Source organism: Leuciscus leuciscus (assembly GCF_965113295.1).
Source record: "Leuciscus leuciscus genome assembly, chromosome: 7".
Lineage (NCBI taxonomy): Eukaryota > Metazoa > Chordata > Actinopteri > Cypriniformes > Leuciscidae > Leuciscus > Leuciscus leuciscus.
Genome location: NC_138731.1, coordinates 28,926,717 through 28,951,562, shown reverse-complemented (window position 1 = coordinate 28,951,562; position 24,846 = coordinate 28,926,717). Strand labels below are relative to the sequence as shown.

At 38.4% G+C, this 24,846-nt stretch overlaps 1 protein-coding gene and 1 long non-coding RNA gene across 5 annotated transcripts in view; one reads left to right on the top strand and one right to left on the bottom strand.

Annotated features, from left to right (window-relative positions):
• Positions 1–24,846, top strand: part of kcnh3 (potassium voltage-gated channel, subfamily H (eag-related), member 3) — a 134,064-nt gene that overhangs the window by 101,998 nt on the left and 7,220 nt on the right. For both annotated transcript variants that reach the window (XM_082176365.1, XM_082176366.1), the window contains exons 9-11: positions 5,468–5,667; positions 6,937–7,186; positions 20,878–21,092. In XM_082176365.1, coding sequence (XP_082032491.1) covers positions 5,468–5,667; positions 6,937–7,186; positions 20,878–21,092 — 665 coding nt within the window. The remainder of the gene's footprint in view (positions 1–5,467; positions 5,668–6,936; positions 7,187–20,877; positions 21,093–24,846) is intronic.
• On the bottom strand, positions 8,522–23,590 carry LOC309503670. Of its 3 annotated transcripts, none has more exons than XR_014207803.1 (4): positions 21,247–23,590; positions 20,196–20,337; positions 16,780–16,919; positions 8,522–14,162 (listed from the first exon to the last, which is right to left on the bottom strand). It is a non-coding gene; the product is annotated as an uncharacterized lncRNA (long non-coding RNA). The 3 variants fall into 3 exon arrangements; XR_014207804.1 differs by having other exon boundaries at positions 16,780–20,337; positions 21,247–21,332; positions 22,273–23,590; XR_014207802.1 differs by having other exon boundaries at positions 16,780–20,337.

Sequence of the window (24,846 nt, the reverse complement as noted above, 5' to 3'; positions counted from 1 at the left end):
ACATATAATCAGTTATTATCCAGTACTGACCATCGTTTAACTACCACAGAAACTTTAAACATATTTCTAGAAACATGACTGTTGAGTGCATATTTGTATAATAGTCCTGCAATTACCTATTTATGCCAATGGCCAACATTCAGGAAGTCTCACTGCATTATTTGTTTCATTGCAAAACAAGGGATTTGATTCAGTCTGTATTTGTTTGTACGGTTCAAAACTTAATGTTGGCATATTTGTGTGGACTCTTAGTAAAAGGCAGCTAACATTGGCTACTCTTAGCTGTTTTATGCTAACTTGACCGCTAAGATTTGAATGCCACAGAAATGGAGCTTCTTGTTATCTGCTGGGACAGCTGTAATGATTTGTGTGGCTGCATGTGCCCCATGTGGATTCGAGGGAGATGTTGTGACAGTGGACTGAATTTTAAGGCATGTCCTCTGGGCCATGAAGAGAGAGACACAGGCTTCTTTGCACTTAAGAGGGGCAAATGGTTGGATGAAAAAGGCTGGTTGAATCCATGCACACTCACATACATGCACACTGAATCAATCTGTCACCAAATCCTAAAACTAAGGGCCATTACTGTCACAGCCAGCTGACAGCTGGGCTCCTAACCACACACAGAGATCATACACACAGAGGGTATTTGGGGAACACTGATATGCCTTAGACTAAAAATTACCATAATTATGTCAAACGACTGAGCATTATATTAACCAGACAACAATATGATGTCCACCACTCAACCCAGAGGAAATATTTCTCAGAGTATGCATTTTCATAGCTTAAGCTTGCTAAGATTGGCTTGGTTTAGCTTTCTTACCTTAGACTTAAAATCAACATGGAATCAAAGGACAATTCTTGTTTTTAGGGGCCAAGGACCAAAGGTGCGGAGGCACCTATTGAAATCGTTGGCGTTCTTATTCTTCTTCCGCTTCTTCCGCTCTGGAAGTCTATGGCAGCCCATAGAACTGCTTGCGGGAAAGTTATGAAATTTGGCACACTGATAGAGGACAGTCTGATCTTGAATACTGTGCAAACTAATTTTACGTGTCTCTGCAACGCTTTATCGTATTCAGACCAAACTTGGTACATGTCATCACAGGCATGACTTGAAGCTACTTGCTGTGTTTCAATGAAGCTACTTGCTACTGGTCCAGAGATACGAAAAATTGCTATTTTGGCTTATAACATCTGAAAGGTTTGTCCAAAAATCTGAAAAGTGGTCTCGTTAGATTCAGGTCATCATGCCGAGTCCACTGACCATATCGACCATTTTAGGCGTTGGCATTTTTTAATTTTGTACCAAAATGCTGCATTTTATGAATGCATGATCGTATCATTTTGAAACTCGGTATGAGTCATCAGTACGATGCCCTGAAGGAGCCTGAGAAGTTTCAAACCAGCGCCACCTAGTGGTAAAATAAATTTTTCAAATGCTTATAACTCTGGGTGTAGTTGACTTATCTTCACAGGGCTCATCTCCTTAGGTTCCTGAATCCTTGCCGAGTCCAACAATATCAAACATGCTAGGTTTCGCCTTACGGTTTGTGTAGCGTTGTGATTTAGCTCTTAAAAAACATTTGCCAATATCTTCTAAACCGTTTGACCAATCGAGACGGAACCACCGTAGGAAGTTTGGAAACATAGGTCGTTGGCTAAATACTAATGCCCAAATGACAAAATATTAATAGTAAGGGGCAAGAAAATGCAAACAAAGTCAGGTGTGGGTAATTTTTTATGGGTTTAAACATATAAATGTCTATAACTCCAAAATGAAATGAGATATTATCACCAAATTTGACACACACACATGTATGGGCTCACTATGAGGACACATAAAAAATGGTGGGATTGTGCCTCTTGTTGGCGCTATAATAGAACAAAACATGAAATTGCCATTGACTTCAATACAGTATTGTGATATAAAATGCTATACTTAACGAATGCATTGGTGTAACATTAAGAAACTCTGTATGTGCCATCGGCACCATTCCTTGAAGGTACTCAAACGATTTTGAGACTGCACCTTTTGGTCAAAAGTTTTAATGAAATTTTCAAAAATGCTAATAAATTTTAAATAAATTAGCTTATTGCAATAAAACTGGTCTTAATAGATCTCTTGGGTCAGGCCAAGAACATAGATACCAAGTTTACTGTATTTGGCCGAACTTCCTGTCCGCCATCTTGATTTTCATTCAAAACCTACTTATTCGAACTCCTCCTAGACCGTTTGTCTGATTTTCACCAAAATCGAATCATATCATCTCCTGACCGTGCCGACTAAAAGTAATGGATTTTGTATTGATACACAAAAGTGTTTTCATATACCGCAGCAGCAAAGTTGAAGTATGATGCCAAAATTATTCAGTTTTTTCTCTGCAATGTCTTGACATATTGACGCCAAACGTTGTATGTGTCATTGTCACCTCACTCTGACCAGACCACATCAATTTCGTAACTACGCCACCTATTGGTCAAAAGTGACAAACCATTCAATCATATTATTAGGGACTGTATATATGATTTTTCACCCATTTTGACTAAAATCATCTTAAAATGTCTTTAATTGCTCATTGCTGCAGTTGGTCTGACTCTCCCAGCCATGTTAGTATGTCTTATCATCTTATTGCGCTTGGCCCCGATAATTGCTGCTTGCAGCTATATTTTATTAGGGGCCAAGCACTGAAAGTGCGTAGGCACCAATTGAAATTGTTGCCGTTCTTATTATTTTTATTCTTCCGTATGGAAGTCTATGGCAGCCCATAGAACCTCTTTCGGGAAAATTTGGCACACTGATAGAGGAAAGTCTGAACAGTCACCGTAGCAAATTTGGAGTCTCTAACTCAATCACTCTAGCACCACCAACTGTCAAGTTTCACTCACGTTTATGCTAATAACTTTTGAACCATAAAGGCTAGAAACAAAATGTCCCACTGATTTCTTTGTTCAAGACGATTCGATTGCATCATATGGCGTAATTTTCCGTCATGTAAAACAACAAAGAAAAAATCTTCATATAATCTCACTGCTGTATTGGAGGAACAATTCAGCAAGATATTTCACTTGTCCTTGCTACAGGAATCAGGTGATTGAACCAGGATTTAATAGCTCATTTTAATTTTGTAGCCCTATTTGCCCCTATTTGAAGATTTTCATAGATTTCAGCACAAACCACATTCAAGCACTCAAAAGGCACATAACCCAGGTGCAGCCACTTACTCTGAGCACAGTTCTCAAACAGAAGAGCAGCGTGCAATTTCCGCAACAATTTATGTAGACTTCAATTTGCGCTCCATGAGTACTCTCCAGTCCTTCCTGATTGTTTACACTCATGTTGGCAAAGTTCACGATGTTAAATAAATAGATGATACAGAGTTTGGTGGTGGAGTGAAAGTAGTTATGCTGAACAGAATATATGCAGAGGAAAAAGTAAACACTGAAAAGATTAACAAAACGGATTGAGCTGCAAACCAGCATGCTGTTCACTGACAATGAGATAAACAATAGAGGAGAAAACAGGCTGGAGCAAGATGCTAAAACTTTCTCACTATATGACTAAATGAAAATAAATGCCTTTCCGATATGTGATGGGAAAAGGGAGTAGAGTAAGTTCTGCAAAAGGCGGATTCGAACCTCGGGTCGATTTGCGTCAAAACTTACTACTACGTGCCTTTTTGGTACTGTTGATGAGCCAGCATCTTCCGTAACTTTGTCTGGCCCAACCAGACGTCAGTGGGTGGAGTTAGTGTAAATAGCCTCTGCCAACAAGTTGTGCAGAGTGCATGCGCTTCCGCGTTAATCACAAACTCTGGATCAAACCCAGAACACAACGTTTATATTGAGCATTGTGAGCCTGCTGAACCTGAACTAAATCAGGATGGATTTGCAGGGTTTTGTCAACTCTAAACCTACACTTGAAACACAGAGTTTGTTTAACTAGCTTCATACAAAAGGCCACTTAAAATCCATCTCTGGTTAGATCGGTTGAATCCAGTCACATGTGGAGATCACAAAGATTGGAGATTGCATTTGTGGCATACACATGAATGCATTCTGATGCACAACAGGTGAATGACTGTCCATTGCAACGGAATAATGGTTCGCAATTTTGTTAGCTAGGTGTAATAAACACTATGGGCCCTATCTTGCACCCAGCGCAATTGACTTTGTACACCGACGCATGTATCATTCCTATTTTGCACCCGCGCAAAGCCCACAGAAGCACGTCGCTAAACTAGGGAATGAACTTGCGCTCCCTGGGCGGTTCAGCGCAAAAAAGGAGGCGTGTTCCGGCGCAAACGTTCCTTCATGCTATTTTGATGGTTTAGAAAACAATTGCGCCACTAACCAGGAAAAAATAGTTTAAAGTCAGTGGCGTGTTGCGCATGTTATTCATATGCTATTTTAAGGGCGCATGCTTGGCCATAATCAATGTAGCGTGTGCACAACGCACATACACTTTGATTCTCTCATCTACACAGAAGCAGCAGTTTTCATTTTTGCAAATCATACATTATTATGATAGATAGATAGATAGATAGATAGATAGACAATTTATTATAAAAGCATACATCTAGCTTACACATTTACCCAAATTATCATACGCCTGTTTAACCGAAGTTAATTTGGGTGGGTTTCTCCATTTCAATGCAACTTCTCTCTTTTACGGCCGTGACGAGAGCGTTGCTCTCCTTGGCTGTGAACCGCTCCTGGCGCGCGCCTGGCAAATCCGCCGTTACAATAGCAATCCGCCATGGAAAAAGCGCGTCTGCTCTTAAAGGGAATGTGAGATGATGCTCTGATTGGTTTATTTCACGTTACGCCCAAACCACACCTATGAATAATGAAGCTACTTCAGACCAACCCATTTTAGATTTGCGCCTGGCGCAAGAGTCATTTATCCCGCCGGGAAAATAGCAACAGCGCCCGAGACCCGCCCACAAAGTTACTTGTGCTTTGCGCTTGACACTTGCGTTTCAGATCGTTAAAATAGGGCCCTATGTGTAAATGGCAATCTGCCTCTGGGGCAATTTATATGACAGTGTTTTCAACTATAAACGGAAAACTTTTTCTGCATTTTGGCCATTAATTTACATGGCAATGCTGATTTGGAGGCCTGAAAACACAAACTTTTGAAAACGATAACGATATCATCTCTGTGTAAACTACAAAAATGCTAATTGGTGAAAACGGTGACGTCATGCGCATGCTTATTACGTGTTCAGTATATAGGCGCATAGTGTTTCTTTACAAAGGTTCAACATGGCGGATGTAGTGCGTCCGGATTACATTCATACTACACACATTCATTCTATATAGAACATACTTTTTTAACGATCTCAAAGTAAGTTCAAATTCAAATGTAGTACCTACTCAGACAGTAAACAATTTTGGACACACCGAATGTCATGGTTAAAATTAATTAAATAATCCCCTGAAATGTTTGTTTGTCTCCCAACAGCACTCATGCATGCCGCGGTCTTTGGTAACGTGACAGCCATTATCCAGCGGATGTACTCACGGCGCTCGCTCTATCACACTCGAACCAAAGACCTCAAAGACTTCATCCGCGTGCATCGGCTGCCCAAGGCTCTCGCGCAGCGCATGCTGGAGTGCTTTCAGACGACGTGGTCTGTCAACAACGGCATCGATGTCAGCGAGGTAGGAGTTTAAAAAAACTTTCAATAATCTGTGAGCGCACATGAATACATTGTCAAAACAAGTTCAGAATTTATAAATAATTTTACTATGAGTGTGGACAGTGTGTGCAGTCATGTGGGTGTTATATTTGAAGGAAGTCTTTTTTGAAGATGTAGCTGTATGAGAGCTGCTGTTCTTATCTACTCATTGAACACTTGGGTTTTCTTGGTTTCTGGTTGCCAAGAGTACGAATATCTTTTTTGTTTTTTCAGATAACAGTTAGAGAAAGAGTCGTTTAACATATAGAAATTTTTGATGATCTTCAACCTCAGGAAGACAAACTATTGTACAAGTTTTGGGTTTGCCGTTGTTCTGTTGCCAAAGTTTTGACCATTTTTATTTAAAATTTTGTGTGAAATTGTCTAGCAATAAACATTAGATAAACATCAAAATTAAATGTATATAAAATGAATAAATATTAAATTGGATTTGTAAGGATTGATGACCTTGAAATATACTATATTTATGGAAGGTGCCTCTTCTGAAGTGCACTTATTTCAAAGCACAATTAATTCAATATTCCATGACTTCCAGCTGAAAATGTTAAAATTTACAGAGAATGCATTTTGCATTCATAATTTCTATATGTGAATGTTACACTTAATAGGAAATGCTGGATCTCCCATTGACCTGTAGCATTTAAAAATATAGGAAATCTAATAAACACTTGGAATTAAATATCATGCTCATAGTATTATATTTTATGTAATTTCTAGCTTCTCTATGCAACAGTTGGTTCCATTCCGCATTGCATATTATTGGGCTTCTTGATATTAATGATGTGATTTGATGCATCTGTCTAAGATTAGAGCGTATTATCCTTTTCTATTCCTTTTTCACGTCACCATGCTCTCTTACTATCTCTCATTCTGTTTCACAATCCCTCATCTTTTTTATAATTTGCTTTATTTTCTCTTTCCATATTATCTGTCGTGCTCATAAACAAGAGATTCCATCTTACACTCACAATGTATTTAATGAGTCCAATTCAAAACACTCGTTACATAACTCATAAGTAACCCACTCTCTCTGCTTTGATATCCAATGTAATATCCCATTAGTCAAAGTCCAAGTCCAAGTAGAAAACTGATCTACAGTTTCTTTGCTGCAGTTGTTTTTTTGATAATCAAATGTAAATAATAATAATAATAATAATTAAAAAAATGCTTTTTGAGAATGAGTAGTGTACTCTTAAAGTACTTAAAATAAAATATATTTGTCCTTTCCCAGCTTCTGAAGGACTTCCCAGATGAACTGCGGGCTGACATTGCCATGCACCTGAATAAAGAGCTGCTGCAGCTGCCTCTGTTTGAATCGGCCAGTCGAGGGTGTCTGCGCTCTCTGTCGCTCATCATCAAAACCTCTTTCTGTGCTCCTGGGGAGTTCCTTATTCGCCAGGGTGATGCTCTGCAAGCCATATACTTTGTTTGCTCGGGTTCCATGGAAGTGCTTAAAGACAACACTGTGTTGGCTATACTGGGTGAGATTACACACAAACATATATACACACAATCGGCCTCAATGAGGAAACAAGAGCACAATGATTTTTGTACAAAAAAAACAAAAAACATTGTGACCACTGCAACTATTTACATAATGATGTAATGAAAGATTTGCGCAGAAATTTGCTCTGGTTGTGTTTAAGAAATGCTTGTTTTTAATAGATGATGCTCCAAATGTTCTTTTGAACTGTTTAACAAGAATTGTATACTGCCTTTTAAACAGGTTTCAAACAAGTCAGCCTGCTCAAATAAACAGATTGCAATTCCATTTGGTGCCACTAATGGCGCTAAAAATACACACATTTTATAAGTACTTATTTAATAAAAGTTGTAACCAGGTAAAATCATTGAAATTAAAACAAAACAATAACAGTCAGACTCAAATGTCATTTGTAACACTACATCTATAGTGCTAAGACATTTCTGGGTGTCAGTCAAGCTGGCTTTTATATTATAATTTCACAGCAATTTCAAAACCCATTTAAATTTCTCCTACCTGTCACTATTAATTGTGCTTCCTCTGTGAGATTGAGACAGGCCAATACAATAAAAACTGCCCACACACGCACACATACCATCCATTAATATCATTGTATCATTTATGACACAACTCAGACATTATGAATGAGCTAAATAATGACTCTTTTAAAGCACCTCATCAAACAAACACACACTCACTTGCTCAGCGGATCTCATCCTCCCACTATCTCTAGTTCTCATTGTTTCGAGGGAGGATTCCCATATAATTTTCAAGTCTATTGAACAGTAACTATCCCCTCCCCCCTTTAAACGGGCACAATCGGCGCATTGGGTTCATTTTCTCATTAATTGTCTTCCTTTGTTAAGCATATTAATGCATAAATTATCTGTGAGATTCAGCTACTGTTGATGATGTGGATATGTACGGTTTCTTACATGACATGCCAAAACATACAAGCTCAGTTCCAAAATCTAGAGAGGTGCCTGCCTAGGCAACTACCTTCTAAAGGTGCGGTCACATTTACTGTTTTTGTAAATGTATTCTGTATTCAGTCGGAATAAAGTAATTTCAATAGGAATCTGTTTCAAGCAAGGGTGAAAAAGTTCCACATGCAGATTTTGCTCGCAAGTTGGTCAAGCGAATTTGTCATGTTGACCAACAGAAAGATGCTTGGTTTGAAATGGCATTCTGTGTTCATTGCTACACTATTGACAATGGACCTTTTTGCCGTGAAATGATGCTGATATTTCGCTTATGTGACCTCATCTAAAGGCAACATTCTAACTGAAATGAAACGTCATAACATATGGACCTAAATTATCAAAGATTTTATTTCAGGATGTATATTTTACAACACAATACTTTTTTAATCATCCAAATAGCATTAAAATCAAACATGTACATAATATTAAAATGAACTGCACATGCCCAGCAATATGCTAAATTATTAACATGTTCATCACACAAAGTGCTCTTAGCACAAAGTCCCCCGGAGTTTCGACTCACACTTAGTTCCAAAACGTTAACAAGCTAACAACACAGTACTCTATAGAGCATAAACAACACACATTTTGTATCTATGATTTAGGTATTAAATGAAACATTTATAATCTGTGTTTCTCGACTGGTCCGGCACCTTGAAAGGATTTTTTCACTGAGCTCATGGTAATGCATTCTGAGATTGCCTTCTTAGCCAAAACAAGATATCTTAGAAGGCAGAATAATTTTGTCTACCTTTTGGATTACTATGATCCCTTAAATTATTTCTCTTTTGGCAGCTTTCATAACAGCATCTGATACCTACAAATTCCTCTTTTTCCCCATGAGCTATATGTTGCTTTTGAGCAATTGACTGACCTAAGAGCGTCCTTCACCAATAGCTGGTTGAAATATGAAGCCTGCATTCTGATGTTACCTTGTGGTTTCATGCCATAAGAGACATTAGAAATCCAGCTCACATGTACTTGAGTCTGTAATTGCTATTCCATGCACAGTGTCTGTAGTTCCCACACTTACATCGCATTACTAACATTCTCTCCAGTCCTGTACTTTAAAGTTTATGTGAAGGAAAATGTTGGCATAACGTGCATAACGTTGGCATAACGTGCATATCTGCAGGCAGATCTAGTATAGCCAATCGAATTTGAGTCAGTTGATAGCGTGAGTTAACAGAGATATTTTCTGTTTAAATTTTGGAAATGTGTGAATATCACAGCACTGCAGAGTACACTGCACTAGAAAAGGTCAGTGCTTTTTATGGTATTGTAGTGCTTAATGAGCTGGGCAGGCAGCCCAGATGTGAAACCATGAGGATGGATGATTTTGTGGCCTATGTGTCACTTAGCCTACTGGTTGCTGCAATAACCACCCTGTAAGTTACCTTTTTATAACAAATAACAATAGAATCAGAAATAACGTCAGCATAAATGTATTCTTTCTTCTGCAAATCTAGTGATATTACACAATGCACCCTGATGACGTCTACTAGCTAAACATTAAAACTTTCAATTAGGCTGAAATGCAAAAATATACAGTTAATTTAACACATGCCGAACCCTATAAAACCTGTAATGTATTGGCAGGGATTTGAGAATAATAGTTTTAGATATTATTATTATTATTTAGATATGATTAATATAACTATCGATTTTTAACTAGATTAAATTAGATTAGATTTGAAGCCAACATAGATAATGCCTGCTGGAGAAAAGTCAAGTCAAGTCACCTTCATTTATATAGCGCTTTTAACAATATGGACTGTTTAAAAGCAGCTTTACAGTGATAATAGGAAATTAAAGTAACAGATTGTTTTGGCTTTACAGCAGCTCTAGGATAAAGTTTTTGTCCAGCTAAAGTTAGTTTTGATCGATCACTTCCGTTGCAAATATCATTAGTTATTAACTTAGGGGCCACTTGCACAACACCGTTCTAACAGAAAACCCTTAATGCGCTCCGGCCCGCTCATTCGCAGAATTATTTATCGCTTCCGAGTAGCCATGTGAACCAGAACTATTTTGACAACATTATATCTGTACAGAGGTAAAGGGAAGGAGAAGGGGGCCTTCACAGGGCAGAGACTAGTTGAAACTTCAGGACTGCATTGTCGTCGTGTCCAGGCGCAGGTCCTTCATCAGATCTGGATACGGCCTGGATCCGGCGGACTGCGGTAAACCTGGGGATAAACAGAGAGACTAATATTAGCGTAGACACCATTCTTCTTATGATGTAACGAGTACATCAGGATTTATGGGGAGTGTTCCCGGTTCCGGCTGACCTAATCTATGCAGCCTAACATTGAATTACAGAAGTTTATGTGTTATGTGTATGCTAGGTCAAAGAGATGTGTTTTTAGTCTAGATTTGAACTGACAGAGTGTGTCTGCTTCCCGGACAAGTTAGGAAGACTGTTCTTTATGCAGTGATATTCTTGTGACAACTAGCCCCGGCCTATATTAAAATTGTATAATTTCATAAACAAAAAAAAATCTGTGCCTCATGTTTTATAAATGTGTAAAGACCACCCATTGGCCCAACGACGGAATCCAACGGTGGGCGAAGGAATAATGCGTGTATGTCTTTTCAGCGCTCCAGTGAAGTTCACTTAATTTATTGGAATTTAGTTTCAATATTACTTTAGCTCTACGCTTAATCTGACTCCATTTCAAATGATAATCAAATTTAGATCGTGTTTCTGATTAGAAAATAATTATAAATATTGATTATGAATACATTTTAGATCTTTGATGATTCTGAGCATCTCATAATTTCAAATATTCGTTCATTAAGGACCCAGTGTCACGTCGCGAATGTGCGCTCACGATCACAAACTAGCCAGTCCTGAAATAGTCAGAGGATACAGTGCAACTATTTTACCCTAAGCGGCCGCTCACTGCTGACTCATAACAAAGGTGTAATTTTTTTTAATAGTTGCGAGCTTGCAACGTGCTAAGTCAGTGATAGTCAGAAATCGGAAGGTCTCCCTATGATGTGCCCCATGCTCCATTCATAGTGCCTTCGGTTTGATCTATCCTGGACAGAGATTTGCGGAAACACCAGACTGCACTTTAAACGTACAGTATGGAATTTTTCGCCACTAGGGGTCGCTAACCTATTTACAATAACAAAAGCGTAGTTTGATCACGCAACATTTGCTAAGAATTATGGATCTTGTCGTCAACGTCAAGCCGACCGATCTAATCTATGGATCTAATAATGTTTATGGATGACTGAATACATCGATGCTTTTATCATGACTGTGATATGAAGCAGTTCGGGATTGCTAAGAGACAGCTATCAGCTTCACACGCGACGCGAGTCCCGCATAAGGAATATGGACATTTCATTCTACCGAACTAACGTTACACGCGAGTGCAGAATTACTACTCACAGTCACAGGTCAGTTTATTAGACAAATTAAACTTGTGAGGTAACGCAGCGTTGTTTCACTTGGTCTAACATTACACTGTCACACTAAACTGCATTTGAATGTGTTGAAATGTATGTGTTAGTTTGTCTGTATGAGACTAGCAGTAAGCTAGATCAAAATTAGAATAACATACAGATCATATTCTAACATTTCATCATGTTGAGCTATATAACATTGATTAGTTTTATGTAAATGTGCTCACCTGTTTAATAAAGTACATGTAGAAGCGGTCGAAGTCTCGGACGTGGAGCTCTCGTTTATATACTGTCTATGGGAGCTCTAGGCATCTCGAAAACACCGCGCTGATATTGATTCTCGTTTTAGTTCTCCTTTTGTATCCAAAGTCTGCTTGCCATGGTCCATAATGTTTGAACGAAACAACAACAGCGTGCAAATAGACATTGCGAACTACCGTCAGTCGCTTTGGTTACTATCAGAGGGCTCTGGTTCATAGCTCTGTGCTGCGTTCCAGTCCAAAATTGTCATGCCCTTCACTCGCAAACTTCCCTCTGTCTCGTTCACTCGGATGTACGTCATTGCGAGTGCTCACTACTGGCGGAAACTGCAATGGGCTGAAATGGAACGTCCTAAGCCCTTGATCACTTGGAATCAGCTGTGGAGTTGATTTATTATTTACATTTTGTTTCCCTTTAAGAATTTGTTTAATGCAGCATCCAAATGTTTATAGGTGTGTTTGGGTTGTTTTAAATTAAAAAATATATTATTAATATATCATAGAGTTGTCTGTTGTGGCGGTGATTAGATGAGATATGTGGTGACGTCACAATCGTACTGCATTGTGGGACATATAGGTGCCTGAAGTGTACATTTGAAGCAGACTCGCTCCCTCTGTCAAAATCGAGGGAACGAGGGTCTGTCCATATAAACTTCCCTCGTCCACTTCACGAAGTGGAACGCACTTCAAAATGGCGGCAGGGATTCCCCCAAGGGGAAGTGCTTAGGGAAGTTCGCAAGTGCGTGTCTAAAAGTGGACTGGAACGCAGCACTGGTTGCCATGGCAGTACGAGCGGAAACCAGGGACAACGCGGATATGACGCCATTGACGGCGACAAAACGGAAATAAAGAAACGGGACGTTTCTCGAATTAAATTACAAATTTCTCCTGGTTTGAAAGTTGTTGGAAACAGTCGGGATAATGTATGTACACAACTAAAAAAAAATATATAACATAGATATAGTGATTTTTGCTATTTTTAAAGCAAAAAAGTTACATATTGTGGCTTTAATCTTCTGGAAATAATGATTTCTGAAAAATGCAGAATGAATCAAGATGTAACATTTATTTGTCAGGTAAAAATGTATCACGCCAATTACACAAGTAAATGATTAAAAACCAATTCAGAAATAATAAATACATGACATCATTTACTCAAAGATGACTCTAAAAGTAAGCAATGCATTCCTGACAGAGACACACAGTGGTGTGTCAGTGTTTTCCAACAGGAAAACACAAAGGGTCCCCAAAGACTGCTCTGTCACCTACCCTTAAATGTCCAGACCAGAACAAAAGGGTTATACAAATATAGTTTGGAGTGGTTTTGGGTCAATTCATGTACCCCAGAGGGTAACACCTGGTTTCGGGAGATATCTTGAAGAGACATCACCCAGAGAGGAGAAAAGGGTTCTCCTAAGTTCTCAATCTTTCTCATTAAACCAATGATTGCAATGAAATTAATTAAGACCATTTTACCAATCGCACTGAGACACTTAAAATGATACCAAACATGAAAAGGAAAAACAATAGATTCACAAGATACTTCATATGTGATATATAGACATTCTTAGTGAACTTTTGGTGACTTGACTCACGAGAAGAGGAAGGGAGGAGGGAGAGGGGGATGCAGAGATTAGGAAGAAGAAAAGTTTGGACAGGCTCAAACAAGTCACACTCAATAATGCAGGTCTGTCCTGTGCTCTGTCTTTGCTATCTTCTGTCCAGGGTGCGTTTTATGGCTTTTTTGCAGGGTGAGTTTGGTCTTAGCAGGAAAATCAGTCCTTACAAATGTAACACATTGCTAAAATTGTGAAATAACGTCTGAATTGAAAACAGATTAAAAAAATATGGCTCTGAAAATGGTCACAACAGATACATAGATCAGTGATAAAATGCCTTTGCTGATATCCTTAATGGCTTGTAATTATGAGCTGAATTTACATAGGACCTTTCAATGTCATGCAGCGCTAATCAATTTGCTTCAGTCCCATAGATAAAAACCTAATAATAAAAACACATACATAATAGGAATGATAGGAAAGAAAAGCATGTAAACAGAAGCAAAAAAAAAAAAAAAAAAAGAAGCTTGTGGTTTTATTTTAAATAGAAATCATTGTCATAAATAGATTTTGTTTATGGGTAATTTAATAAAACGGTGCTTACCTTTCTGCTTCATCTGGAAGTATTCATGGGAATTGTACATAGCTTAAAGGCCCTTCAAAAATCCTGATGGGAAGCTTTTAGAAGTATGATAACAGCAGGCGAAACTGCCTTCGGCCAATAGCATTAGGAATCTTCATAATAAGCTCCTAACCTAAATGTGAATGATAAGTAAAATACATATTTACATATGCACTTTTTTTTGCTTTAAAGAAAATGGTTCACCCAAAAATTAATTTTGTCATTGTATACTCTCATGTAATTTCTACAAAGCCCCGGACGACATGCAGACCAAAAAAAAAAAAAAAAGGATATAGGATTAAGAATTCGTACACTCATTTTAGTTAAATCGTGGCCACAGATTAAGAATTCGTTCCTACGACTTAATTAGTTCTCTCGTTTCAGAAATCCGTAGCCATTTTGATCTAATTTGTTCCCACATTTTGATTCAACTAAAACAAGGGAACAAATTATTACAAGGTGGCCATGATTTAAACGAGGGGGCAAATAATTATATCGTGCGCACTATTTACTTAAAACGGGGAAACTAATTAGTAAAACGTGCTGAAGTATTAGTAAGTTGTGAGAGCAAATTGTTAATTTGTGGCCACGATATACATTTTTTTTTTTTTTTTACGTGTCATGTGTGGGGCTCTGTACCTTCAAAACCAAATGTTAAAAAATTTAACAAAAAAATAAGGTAGGATAAGGTTTTGTCTTACAGATGATGCAAATGTCAAAAGAATATGTATTTTAGATTTGGAGACTGTGCACAATGTTTGTTGCTGCCATATACAGTATGAGTCTTAAGCCTTGCACACAAGGAGAACCTCCTTCATTTCTTCATAATCCAAGGATTGTTTTCATAATCATTATCTTATGTGATGCACCAGACCGTAGGGGCCAATGTTATTGGCAATTGCTGTGCTGTTTGAGATGTAACATCAATGCAGCTCTGTCTCAGACATCGTCTGTTTGCCTTTGAGGGTATTAGGTGCCTCTTTTTTTTTTTTTTTACTGGAAGACAACAGCTGTGAGCGTTGATGGACGATGAAACTTTTACTGTGTTGTTCTTCTTTTATCTGAGCATGGACCAGTTGGACCATACATATTTGTTGGACTAAGGATAATGATTTGTACTAGATTATGTGATATGTAGAATTATATCCCGATATAATATAGCAAGCATTATTTATATATAACATTTATTTACATGGTGCCTTAAATGCTGCTTCAGACCAAAGGGCAAAAAAAAATAATTGTTTCAGATGTTACAGTTTTCCCATCATAAATAAACTATTTGTCATACAGTGCCTACAGTTAATCTGGAAATAAAGGCTCTCAAAAGGTCACAATAGACGATGAGCTGAGCTCTCGCTGAGCTAAAGGTTCCTGTGTGTGTGTGTGTGTGTGTGTGTGGCTCTCTTTATCTCCAAATGCCTGGACTCTATTGCTCTGATCAATCAAATATTGGCGTGCTGCTAGGCCACATCCATCTCTCTCTCACAAACACTAAATAATTGATGGCTAATGCCTTATTAATGTACTTTTACTATTAATACATGCTGACACATGAAGGCAAGAGCCATAGATCTCAACACACATGGAAAATAATGTAGGAGGGACTGAATCAAGGAATGAGAAAAGGAACATGCAGTAAGAGGGAATAAACGCATCAAGACACACTTCCTTCACTCTGCGCACTAGAACTATGTTCCAAAACATCCTACATACAGTAGACAGTATTTACATGTTGCCATTGGGTATAACATTTATTGTCATATATAAATCTCAAAGAAAAATGAAACAAAAGCACGCACATCAGTCTCAAAAGGGTGCTCGACTAAGAAACCAACAAGTAGAAAATATAAAGTGGGCAACACCTAAGCTCCAAAATTATCAAAAATATTTATTTTCAAGACAGCTATCGCATAGCGTATGTTACGTTTCGAGCACGCAAGAACAGTAGTCTGAAATAGTCTGATGAAGAGCCTGCGTGCTCGAAACGTAACATACGCTATGCGATAGCTGTCTTGAAAATAAATATTTTTGATAATTTTGGAGCTTAGGTGTTGCCGACTTTATATTTTCTACATATATAAATCTCACACTTCCAGTTTCATTACGGTGTGAATGGACCATTAGAACATAAGATATATAACCCATATTTAGGCCTACATTTTAAACTTATGTATTTTAATTGCAAATAAAATTTTCATCCATTTGATGTACACAGTTTTAACATTAACTAAAAATCCATATGTGATGCACACATGTGTCAGTCATGAAACGAGCAACACTGGTAAGATTTCTGCTCTGAAAAAAATCATGGCATAGTTTATTATCAACGATTTTTAAATTCGCATTTATTCAAATAGTTTGGAATCAGCGTAAATCTTGTTCGTCGTGAAAACAATTAAATGTATGAGTATAAAAACAAATTATTTACATTGTTAGTTTTTGAACAAGCCATTAGAGATAGAAATAGAAAATTGGATTTATTTATGATAATTATAAACCTGATTACTTTGTATTTAAAACACATTTAGTTTATTAGCACTATTACAAAAATCTTACTTGTTTAATTTATGTATGACTGAAAAAGATGCATCACATTAAGTTTATTGTAAGACTGTATTCCAAATTCCAATTTTAAATGGAATTAAAATACATAGATCATGAATTGATGCGTAAATATTATTTGAGTGTAAGACTATTGTCTTCAAAGGAAGAGGAAATGCAGAGCTGTGAATGAATGCATGTTTACTCACTGTCATCAAGAGACTGTTTGGAGGATGTGCGTTTGATGTTGAAAACACACCACCTGCACACACGCAAAGTAATGGCACTTTCCTGTGGCGTTATCGATCTGACAGCTTGACCCGGGGATTCACGGGGGCTCTGGAGAATACTGGAGAGAGGGAGAATAAGAGACAAACAGACAGGAAAACAGAGAGACAGCAGGAGAGAGAGAGAGAGAGAGAGACAGGAAGAGAGAGAGAGAGAGAGAGAGCGAGAGAGAGCAAATTGGCAATGACTGATAAAAAATTAAGCATGAAATGCAAGCGAATGATTAGTCAAGACAGACAGCAATAAACACTTATTCTCAGAACCAGACCAATATATACACACGCAGACGTCCCTGAGCTGCAGTTGGAGTGGGAGTGATTGTCTTAATTAAAGTTGTGATATGAAATGGCTTCCTCCACCTAGACTCATGTCACCTTGCAATGAGATTACACTTGTTATTGCACTGTAGAGCTACAGTCTGTCGGGGCTGTGATGAGAACGAGAGACTGAATCAGAAAGAAAGAAAGTAGAACGCAAATATATAAAGACAAGGAAAGGAGGAAGCAAAAAGTTGGAGAGAGAGATTCCTGTTAAGGCCCTGTCACATGACTGACGTCAATGTTGCTTGATGCTCTATGGATTGAAGCGTCAGCTACAGTCTATCCCTTAATGCTGCAATGCATGCTAGTCAAGCTCTATAACATGGAGGCCAAAGTTCAAACAATTTCAACTTTGACCCCATTTCCAGCTGACCTTTTAAAGCGCAGTCAGTAATTACCGTCAGTGACAGGTCCTATGATTCATACATGCTTTTGGCTCTCTAATGAGGTCTTCTAGAGACCAAAGCAACCAATAATAATTATAATATAGATCTTGGACACCTAATATAACATGGCTGTATCCATCTTCTTCTGGTTTGGGGAACTTCCACTCAAAAAGTCCAAAACAAATCATTTCAAATCATATGGTTGCTCTACAAATAATCCTTATCTGCCAGTTTGACTGAATTTGCTTAGTTTTATTTTCAGTCGTCAGAAGAATACCGTAACGCTTGGTATTTTGCTGCGTTCTTTCCTATTGATTATTTTCTTTTTTTCTTTGTATTCTGCTGTAACAGTATGAAAAAAGACAACGGTCTGCGCTCCCGATTTACTTCAGAAAATATCCCATTCACTGCAATGCACGAAGTAGTAATTTGTTAATGCTTTTACACTTTCTTGTTTAATGTTCGATGGTTAAAGGTTGAGTAGAATAATCTCACTTCCTTGTACCCAGTTAAAAAAAAATAAAAAATGTATTGCATTCATAGAGAAGGGCTTTCACTGATTGTTTACAGTTTAATGGAAGTTACTCCCATGGAAGTTAATGGAAGTTACTCCCATATATACAGTGAGGAAAATAAGTATTTGAACACCGTGCTATTTTGCAAGTTCTCCAACTTGGAAATCATGGAGGGGTCTGAAATTGTCATCGTAGGTGCATGTCCACTGTGAGAGACATAATCAAAACAAAAAAAATCCAGAAATCACAAAATATGAACCAGAAATATGATTTTTTTTACTATTTATTTGTATGAAACAGCTGCAAATAAGTATTTGAACACCTGTCTATCAGCTAGAATTCTGACCCTCAAAGACCTGTTAGTCTGCCTTTAAAATGTCCACCTCCACTCCATTTATTATCCTAAATTAGATGCTCCTGTTTGAGGTCGTTAGCTGCATAAAGACACCTGTCCACCCCATACAATCAGTAAGAATCCAACTACTAACATGGCCAAGACCAAAGAGCTGTCCAAAGACACTAGAGACAAAATTGTACACCTCCACAAGGCTGGAAAGGGCTACGGGGAAATTGCCAAGCAGCTTGGTGAATAAAGGTCCACTGTTGGAGCAATCATTTGAAAATGGAAGAAGCTAAACATGACTGTCAATCTCCCTCGGACTGGGGCTCCATGCAAGATCTCACCTCGTGGGGTCTCAATGATCCTAAGAAAGGTGAGAAATCAGCCCAGAACTACACGGGAGGAGCTGGTCAATGACCTGAAAAGAGCTGGGACCACCGTTTCCAAGGTTACTGTTGGTAATACACTAAGACGTCATGGTTTGAAATCATGCATGGCACGGAAGGTTCCCCTGCTTAAACCAGCACATGTCAAGGCCCATCTTAAGTTTGCCAATGACCATTTGGATGATCCAGAGGAGTCATGGGAGAAAGTCATGTGGTCAGATGAGACCAAAATATAACTTTTTGGTCATAATTCCACTAACCGTGTTTGGAGGAAGAAGAATGATGAGTACCATCCCAAGAACACCATCCCTACTGTGAAGCATGGGGGTGGTAGCATCATGCTTTGGGGGTGTTTTTCTGCACATGGGACAGGGCGACTGCACTGTATTAAGGAGAGGATGACCGGGGCCATGTATTGCGAGATTTTGGGGAACAACCTCCTTCCCTCAGTTAGAGCATTGAAGATGGGTCGAGGCTGGGTCTTCCAACATGACAATGACCCGAAGCACACAGCCAGGATAACCAAGGAGTGGCTCTGTAAGAAGCATATCAAGGTTCTGGCGTGGCCTAGCCAGTCTCCAGACCTAAACCCAATAGAGAATCTTTGGAGGGAGCTCAAACTCTGTGTTTCTCAGCGACAGCCCTGAAACCTGACTGATCTAGAGAAGATCTGTGTGGAGGAGTGAGCCAAAATCCCTGCTGCAGTGTGTGCAAACCTGTTGAAAAACTACAGGAAACGTTTGACCTCTGTAATTGCAAACAAAGGCTACTGTACCAAATATTAACATTGATTTTCTCAGGTGTTCAAATACTTATTTGCAGCTGTATCATACAAATAAATAGTTAAAAAATCATACATTGTGATTTCTGGATTTTTTTTTTTTAGATTATGTCTCTCACAGTAGACATGCACCTACGATGACAATTTCAGACCCCTCCATGATTTCTAAGTGGGAGAACTTGCAAAATAGCAGGGTGTTCAAATATTTATTTTCCTCACTGTATATATATATTTTTTTATTTTTTTATTTTTTATTATTTTTTTATTATTATTTAATATTTTTACAATATCCACATCAATCAAAACAACCAACGTGTTGCACACAAATCAAAAACAAAATAAAAATAATGATAAAAAATAAATAAAATAAAAAGTTTACTCGCATGCGGAAGCAGAAGAGAACAAGGGGTAAAAGAGCAACTAAAAGATAGAGAATGAGAGAGAAAAGTGCTTTTGCCAGCTGAATGAAAATATATAAAACAATCTGCTGTAATTGGGCTCTGACATGTTATCTTAAAAACGAGATCTGTTGAGCTTTTGTAAACATGACAGTAGAAACATGCAAAAACACGCACACATGGCACATGCATTTTTACCACACCTGCTTACTTAATGAAGGATGCACATATGGTCCACCACCCATATCTCTCCTAGTGCTGCTGAACTCAGTTGCCTCCACTGTGTGCCTTCCCAGAATGCACTGCTTTGACACTTCAGCACACTTCAGAATTTGTCACTGCTTTCACAGTCCCTTTGCACCAAACAAGAACATATTTTTAGCCTCTATGCTGCCTTGTGTGCCCCTCCTGAGTCTCATTTTCAAACCCAGAACAGAAACTTTTTTTTTTGCTTATAATTTTAGCATCTAAATTTGATTGACATTCTTAGCTTTTTTGTTTACTTGTCTCTACACATTTACACAATATATTGGCAAGATTATTATGCAACTTTGATTGCGTACTTATGAATGCTACATGACAATACCTGTTTAAGCCACATCAGAACCTTAAAATATACTTGTTACAACAGCAAGAGCTGCAAAGTGTCCATTTAGCATTTTAGCCATTTAAAAACCTAGAATATACATTTTTACTGTTCAAAGTGGGAAAAAATATATTATTCCAATATTGGCCTATTAGTATTAGTACAATTAATACAGATGAGATGATTATAAAAAAATAGTTTTGGCCAATATCGATACAGCCACAATATATTCTAATCCAAAGGATAAGTTTGTTAACCAAAATTAAATGCACTAACAAATGAATTTATATATGCTTTTCTCAAATAGGAAAAGGGGACCTGATCGGCTCGGACTCGCTGACAAAAGAGCAGGTGATCAAGACCAACGCAAACGTGAAAGCTCTGACATATTGCGACCTGCAGTACATCAGCCTGAAAGGACTGCGAGAGGTGCTGCGCCTCTATCCTGAATATGCCCAGAAATTTGTCAGCGAAATTCAGCACGATCTCACCTATAACCTCCGGGAGGGCAGTGGAGCTGACGTGAGTGATGCTTGCAAGCACACATTACGGTATATGGGGAAAAGAGCAACAATCTTTCGATTTTACATATATGACTGTAAAGGTCAAGGAGTGTGTGCATACAATAGAGCTTTTTTTAGCCTGAATCATGTGCATGAGGGACTGTGGCAATTACCTTGAAAGTACAGGTCAGGAGTCGATACATCGCCTCGGATTGGATTATCAATATTGTACGGTTGTGCTGTGGAGCTGATATGAGTCCTATAAATAGTGCATCATTCAAATAGACAAACATAGTACAGTCACCTTCATGAACATGTATTATGGTTCATATTCTCTGCTGTATCAATTTTGCTTCAGATTTTTATCATAAAATAGAAACACGTTATCTATAATAAGAATATAGAGCTATAAATAGGGATGTATAAATTTATAATTGTCATCATTTACTCACCCTCATGTTGTTCCAAACTTGTCTAATACAGAATATAAAACATTTTTAGAAATGTTTTTTTTTTTTTTTTCATACAATGGAAATCAGTGGTAACCATAACGGTTTGGTTACGGATATTTATCAAAATTGCTTTCTGCAAAAGAAATGTTGTATTTGGTGTTGTTTGATAAACACCATAGCAAATACAAAAATCTCAATGGCTGTTTCATACTGTTTGACTTCTCCATGACAATTGAATTAGAAAGAGAAAGTTGCGCATTTTAAACATTACAATCCTCATGATAACATTCGTTAACTTTACAATAAGTAAATCCACTTCACCAGCTAATTACTCCCCGACAGCGATGCCATAGAAATATACAGAGCAACCGCAAAAACGGAAGTTCAAAGACACTATTCTAAAGATGGCTGCACGCTTGTTTCTCTAGCGCTTAAGGTCTATAAGCATCACTTACAATCAGAGACTAAATTAGCATGTTCATTCAGACCGCCTGCTGAACAGACAAATCTCATGCAAAAATCTGAATTTTCAGGCAGAACATTTGTGTTGGTGTGAACGTGTCATTTATAATAAAAAAATAATAAAAAAATGAAATATGAATACAAACGCTAAAAAAATTCGTTCCACTTCCACAAGCCCAGTTGACCATAGTGATTTTGTGCATGTAGAGTGCAGAGTTACTCAATGAATTCATGAGCCGTGACCTACAGACTGGAGGTATGTGTGTGTAACGCTGCATTACCCACATCCACAACCAGCAGAATACAAAATGGTTCCCCATCTGCTGTCTTTGGCATCTTTCCTTTCTTCGGCATCTTTCCTTTCTTCGGCACATTCTTTAAGTCAGTGTCCTTTCCCTGACTTGGATAAAGCCACTACCCCCCTCATCTTCAGGATGCACATGTATTGCCTGTGCACGAGACCCCTCTCATGCGCCCTCACACACACACACACGTTTTCCCAGCCTTGAGTGTAACTTGCAAGGACAGGAATAGCAGCAGGCTGCGGTTTGGAGTGTGTGCTGATACTAAGAATAGCACAGAGGGAAGGCGGGGACTCCGTGTTGGCTGGGTCCCCCACGCCTCGAGCTAAGATTGGATCGTGGCAGATAAAAATAGCTCTGAAGCGAGAGGCACGGGGTTGGGGGGGAGAGGTGCCTCATTTCTCTCCTTTTCATTTTTTCCTGCAGTGCTGCTTCTGCAAGGTGTCACATGTAGAAAGATATCGCTGTGTTTGAGGAGAGAAAGAGGGAGATCGAGTAAGAAAGAAAAGAGAAATTCATTACTGTTGGTTGGCGGTGTGGCCAGTAAACAAACTGTATAAAAGATACTTCAACCTTACCTCAAATGACCTACCTCAAATCGTGCGGGTTGTTGACAAGAGGTGTTCGGTCGGATGTACAGTTTTTACCAAGCAATATCAAGGGACTTGTTTGACCTGAAAGACCACCGACAACACCCTAGCAGCTGCATAACAATGCGCTAAATGCTTCTCAGAACACCTTAGCAACCGCAAAGAAATGCCCCGACTTCGCAGTGACTTTCGCATATGCAATCACCTCATTTCGATCAGAAAATGTAAAAATCAAGTTTGTTTGTGCCATGACACATAACGGATCAACATCGATGCTCATTTCAACCCCAGAACGCACACAGAATACCAATGAACACACTCTCACACATACATTTATACAATTGCAGAGCTGGTGAGAATAGAAGTGATTATTGGGGAAGCATCCCTATTACTATCACTGTGTGTGCTTGTTCTTTTAGGCTATATATGGTTTATGAGGACACAAATGTGTACCATCATGATGTGTATTACAATATAACATGGTTTCATCCTATGTCTTCGTATACCAAATAGCTTAAAACAAAATATCTAAATGGTGTTTTTATTTTAATTTTTCAAAAAATGCCAAAAGTTTTCTGTGATGGGTAGGTTTAGTGTAGGGGATTGAATAATGCAGTTTGTACAGTATAAAAACCATTACCCCTATGGAGAGTCCCCATGAATCACATATATAAGTGTGTGTGTAGTAGGGCTTTGGAGGAGAAAGGTAATGCATTCATTCCTCTCACTCTGGTTATACTTAGCCGTGATTGACTGAATTTGGTGACTCGAGGGACATGGAAATGCCTAATTATAAACACCTTCTCCTTCTGTCTCTCTGGAGAAGGGGAGGGAAAGAAAGTGAAAACTTCTGTAGAAACCAATTTAACCATCTTACACACATGCACACAGACTCCTCTTGTGCCACTGGGGTCTGTGTTACTAAGATTGGAAGGAGATGGCTAAAAATAAATTCTGCTTTAGGTGGGGTGTGGGACTGCAGACGGAGCGCGGGGGTGGAGATCATGAGAGGAACGGGAAAAAAACAAGATGCGAAGAAAGAGAGAGGCAGGGTGCGGAGAACGGGAGGGGGGTTGCGGATAAAGATGGAGAGATTTCAGTCAAAGTGAATGGGGGAGAACAAACATAGGGATGGGAAGAAAGGGACCGGGGAGATGAATGGAACCATGTTAATTTGAATTAAGATAAGCTTGAATTTTGTTATTTTTCAGCCTCTTTCCTCCCTGGATATGTGATGAAGTAGTTAGCAATACAGGAATGAGGACTGTGTGTGTTGCCATCCAATAGCGAAGGACGGTGATTGACACAATCTTTTATGTGTTTTGACTAAACAAAAATAAACCGTACCGCCTCCCTTCTCTGCAACCTCTTTTGCGGTGTTGCAGGAGACCGCTGCTTGCAGACATTCTAAGAACATGCAGTGCTGAGAGAGTTTAACAACGAAGAAATCGAAATCAATTTCAGCTTCTATAAAGAAGAATGTTTTTCTGGGAGGAAACCAATTGAGGTTCCTTAATCTAACACAATGGAAAAATATGCAGATAGTTGAGCTAGAGGTTGAGAAACATGTAAGAGAGGGAGAGAAGGACAAGAATAATCAACAGGCTGTGTTATTCTGCCACGCACTGGTCATGACTCTTTACTACCCATTTTGAAAATAATTTTTATAATTACATGCTATTGAGGACCAAGACTGGTTTTACAAAAAATAAATAATTCTTTAATAACTAGATTTGACTATTCAAATGAAAATATTAGTGCTTGCAAAGCAGCAGAAGAATGGTGTTAATGTTGGAGGTAACAGGTTCGACACAATGGCACAGCATCATGGCAGTGTAAAAGTGATTATATATGGCTAAATAGATACTGTAGTAAGATCACAGTTTAGTGTGCAAATACATGCAAGAGACAGGGCCAATCACTATTCGGTATGCAAATATTACATTGACAGTGTTTTACGTTTTGTT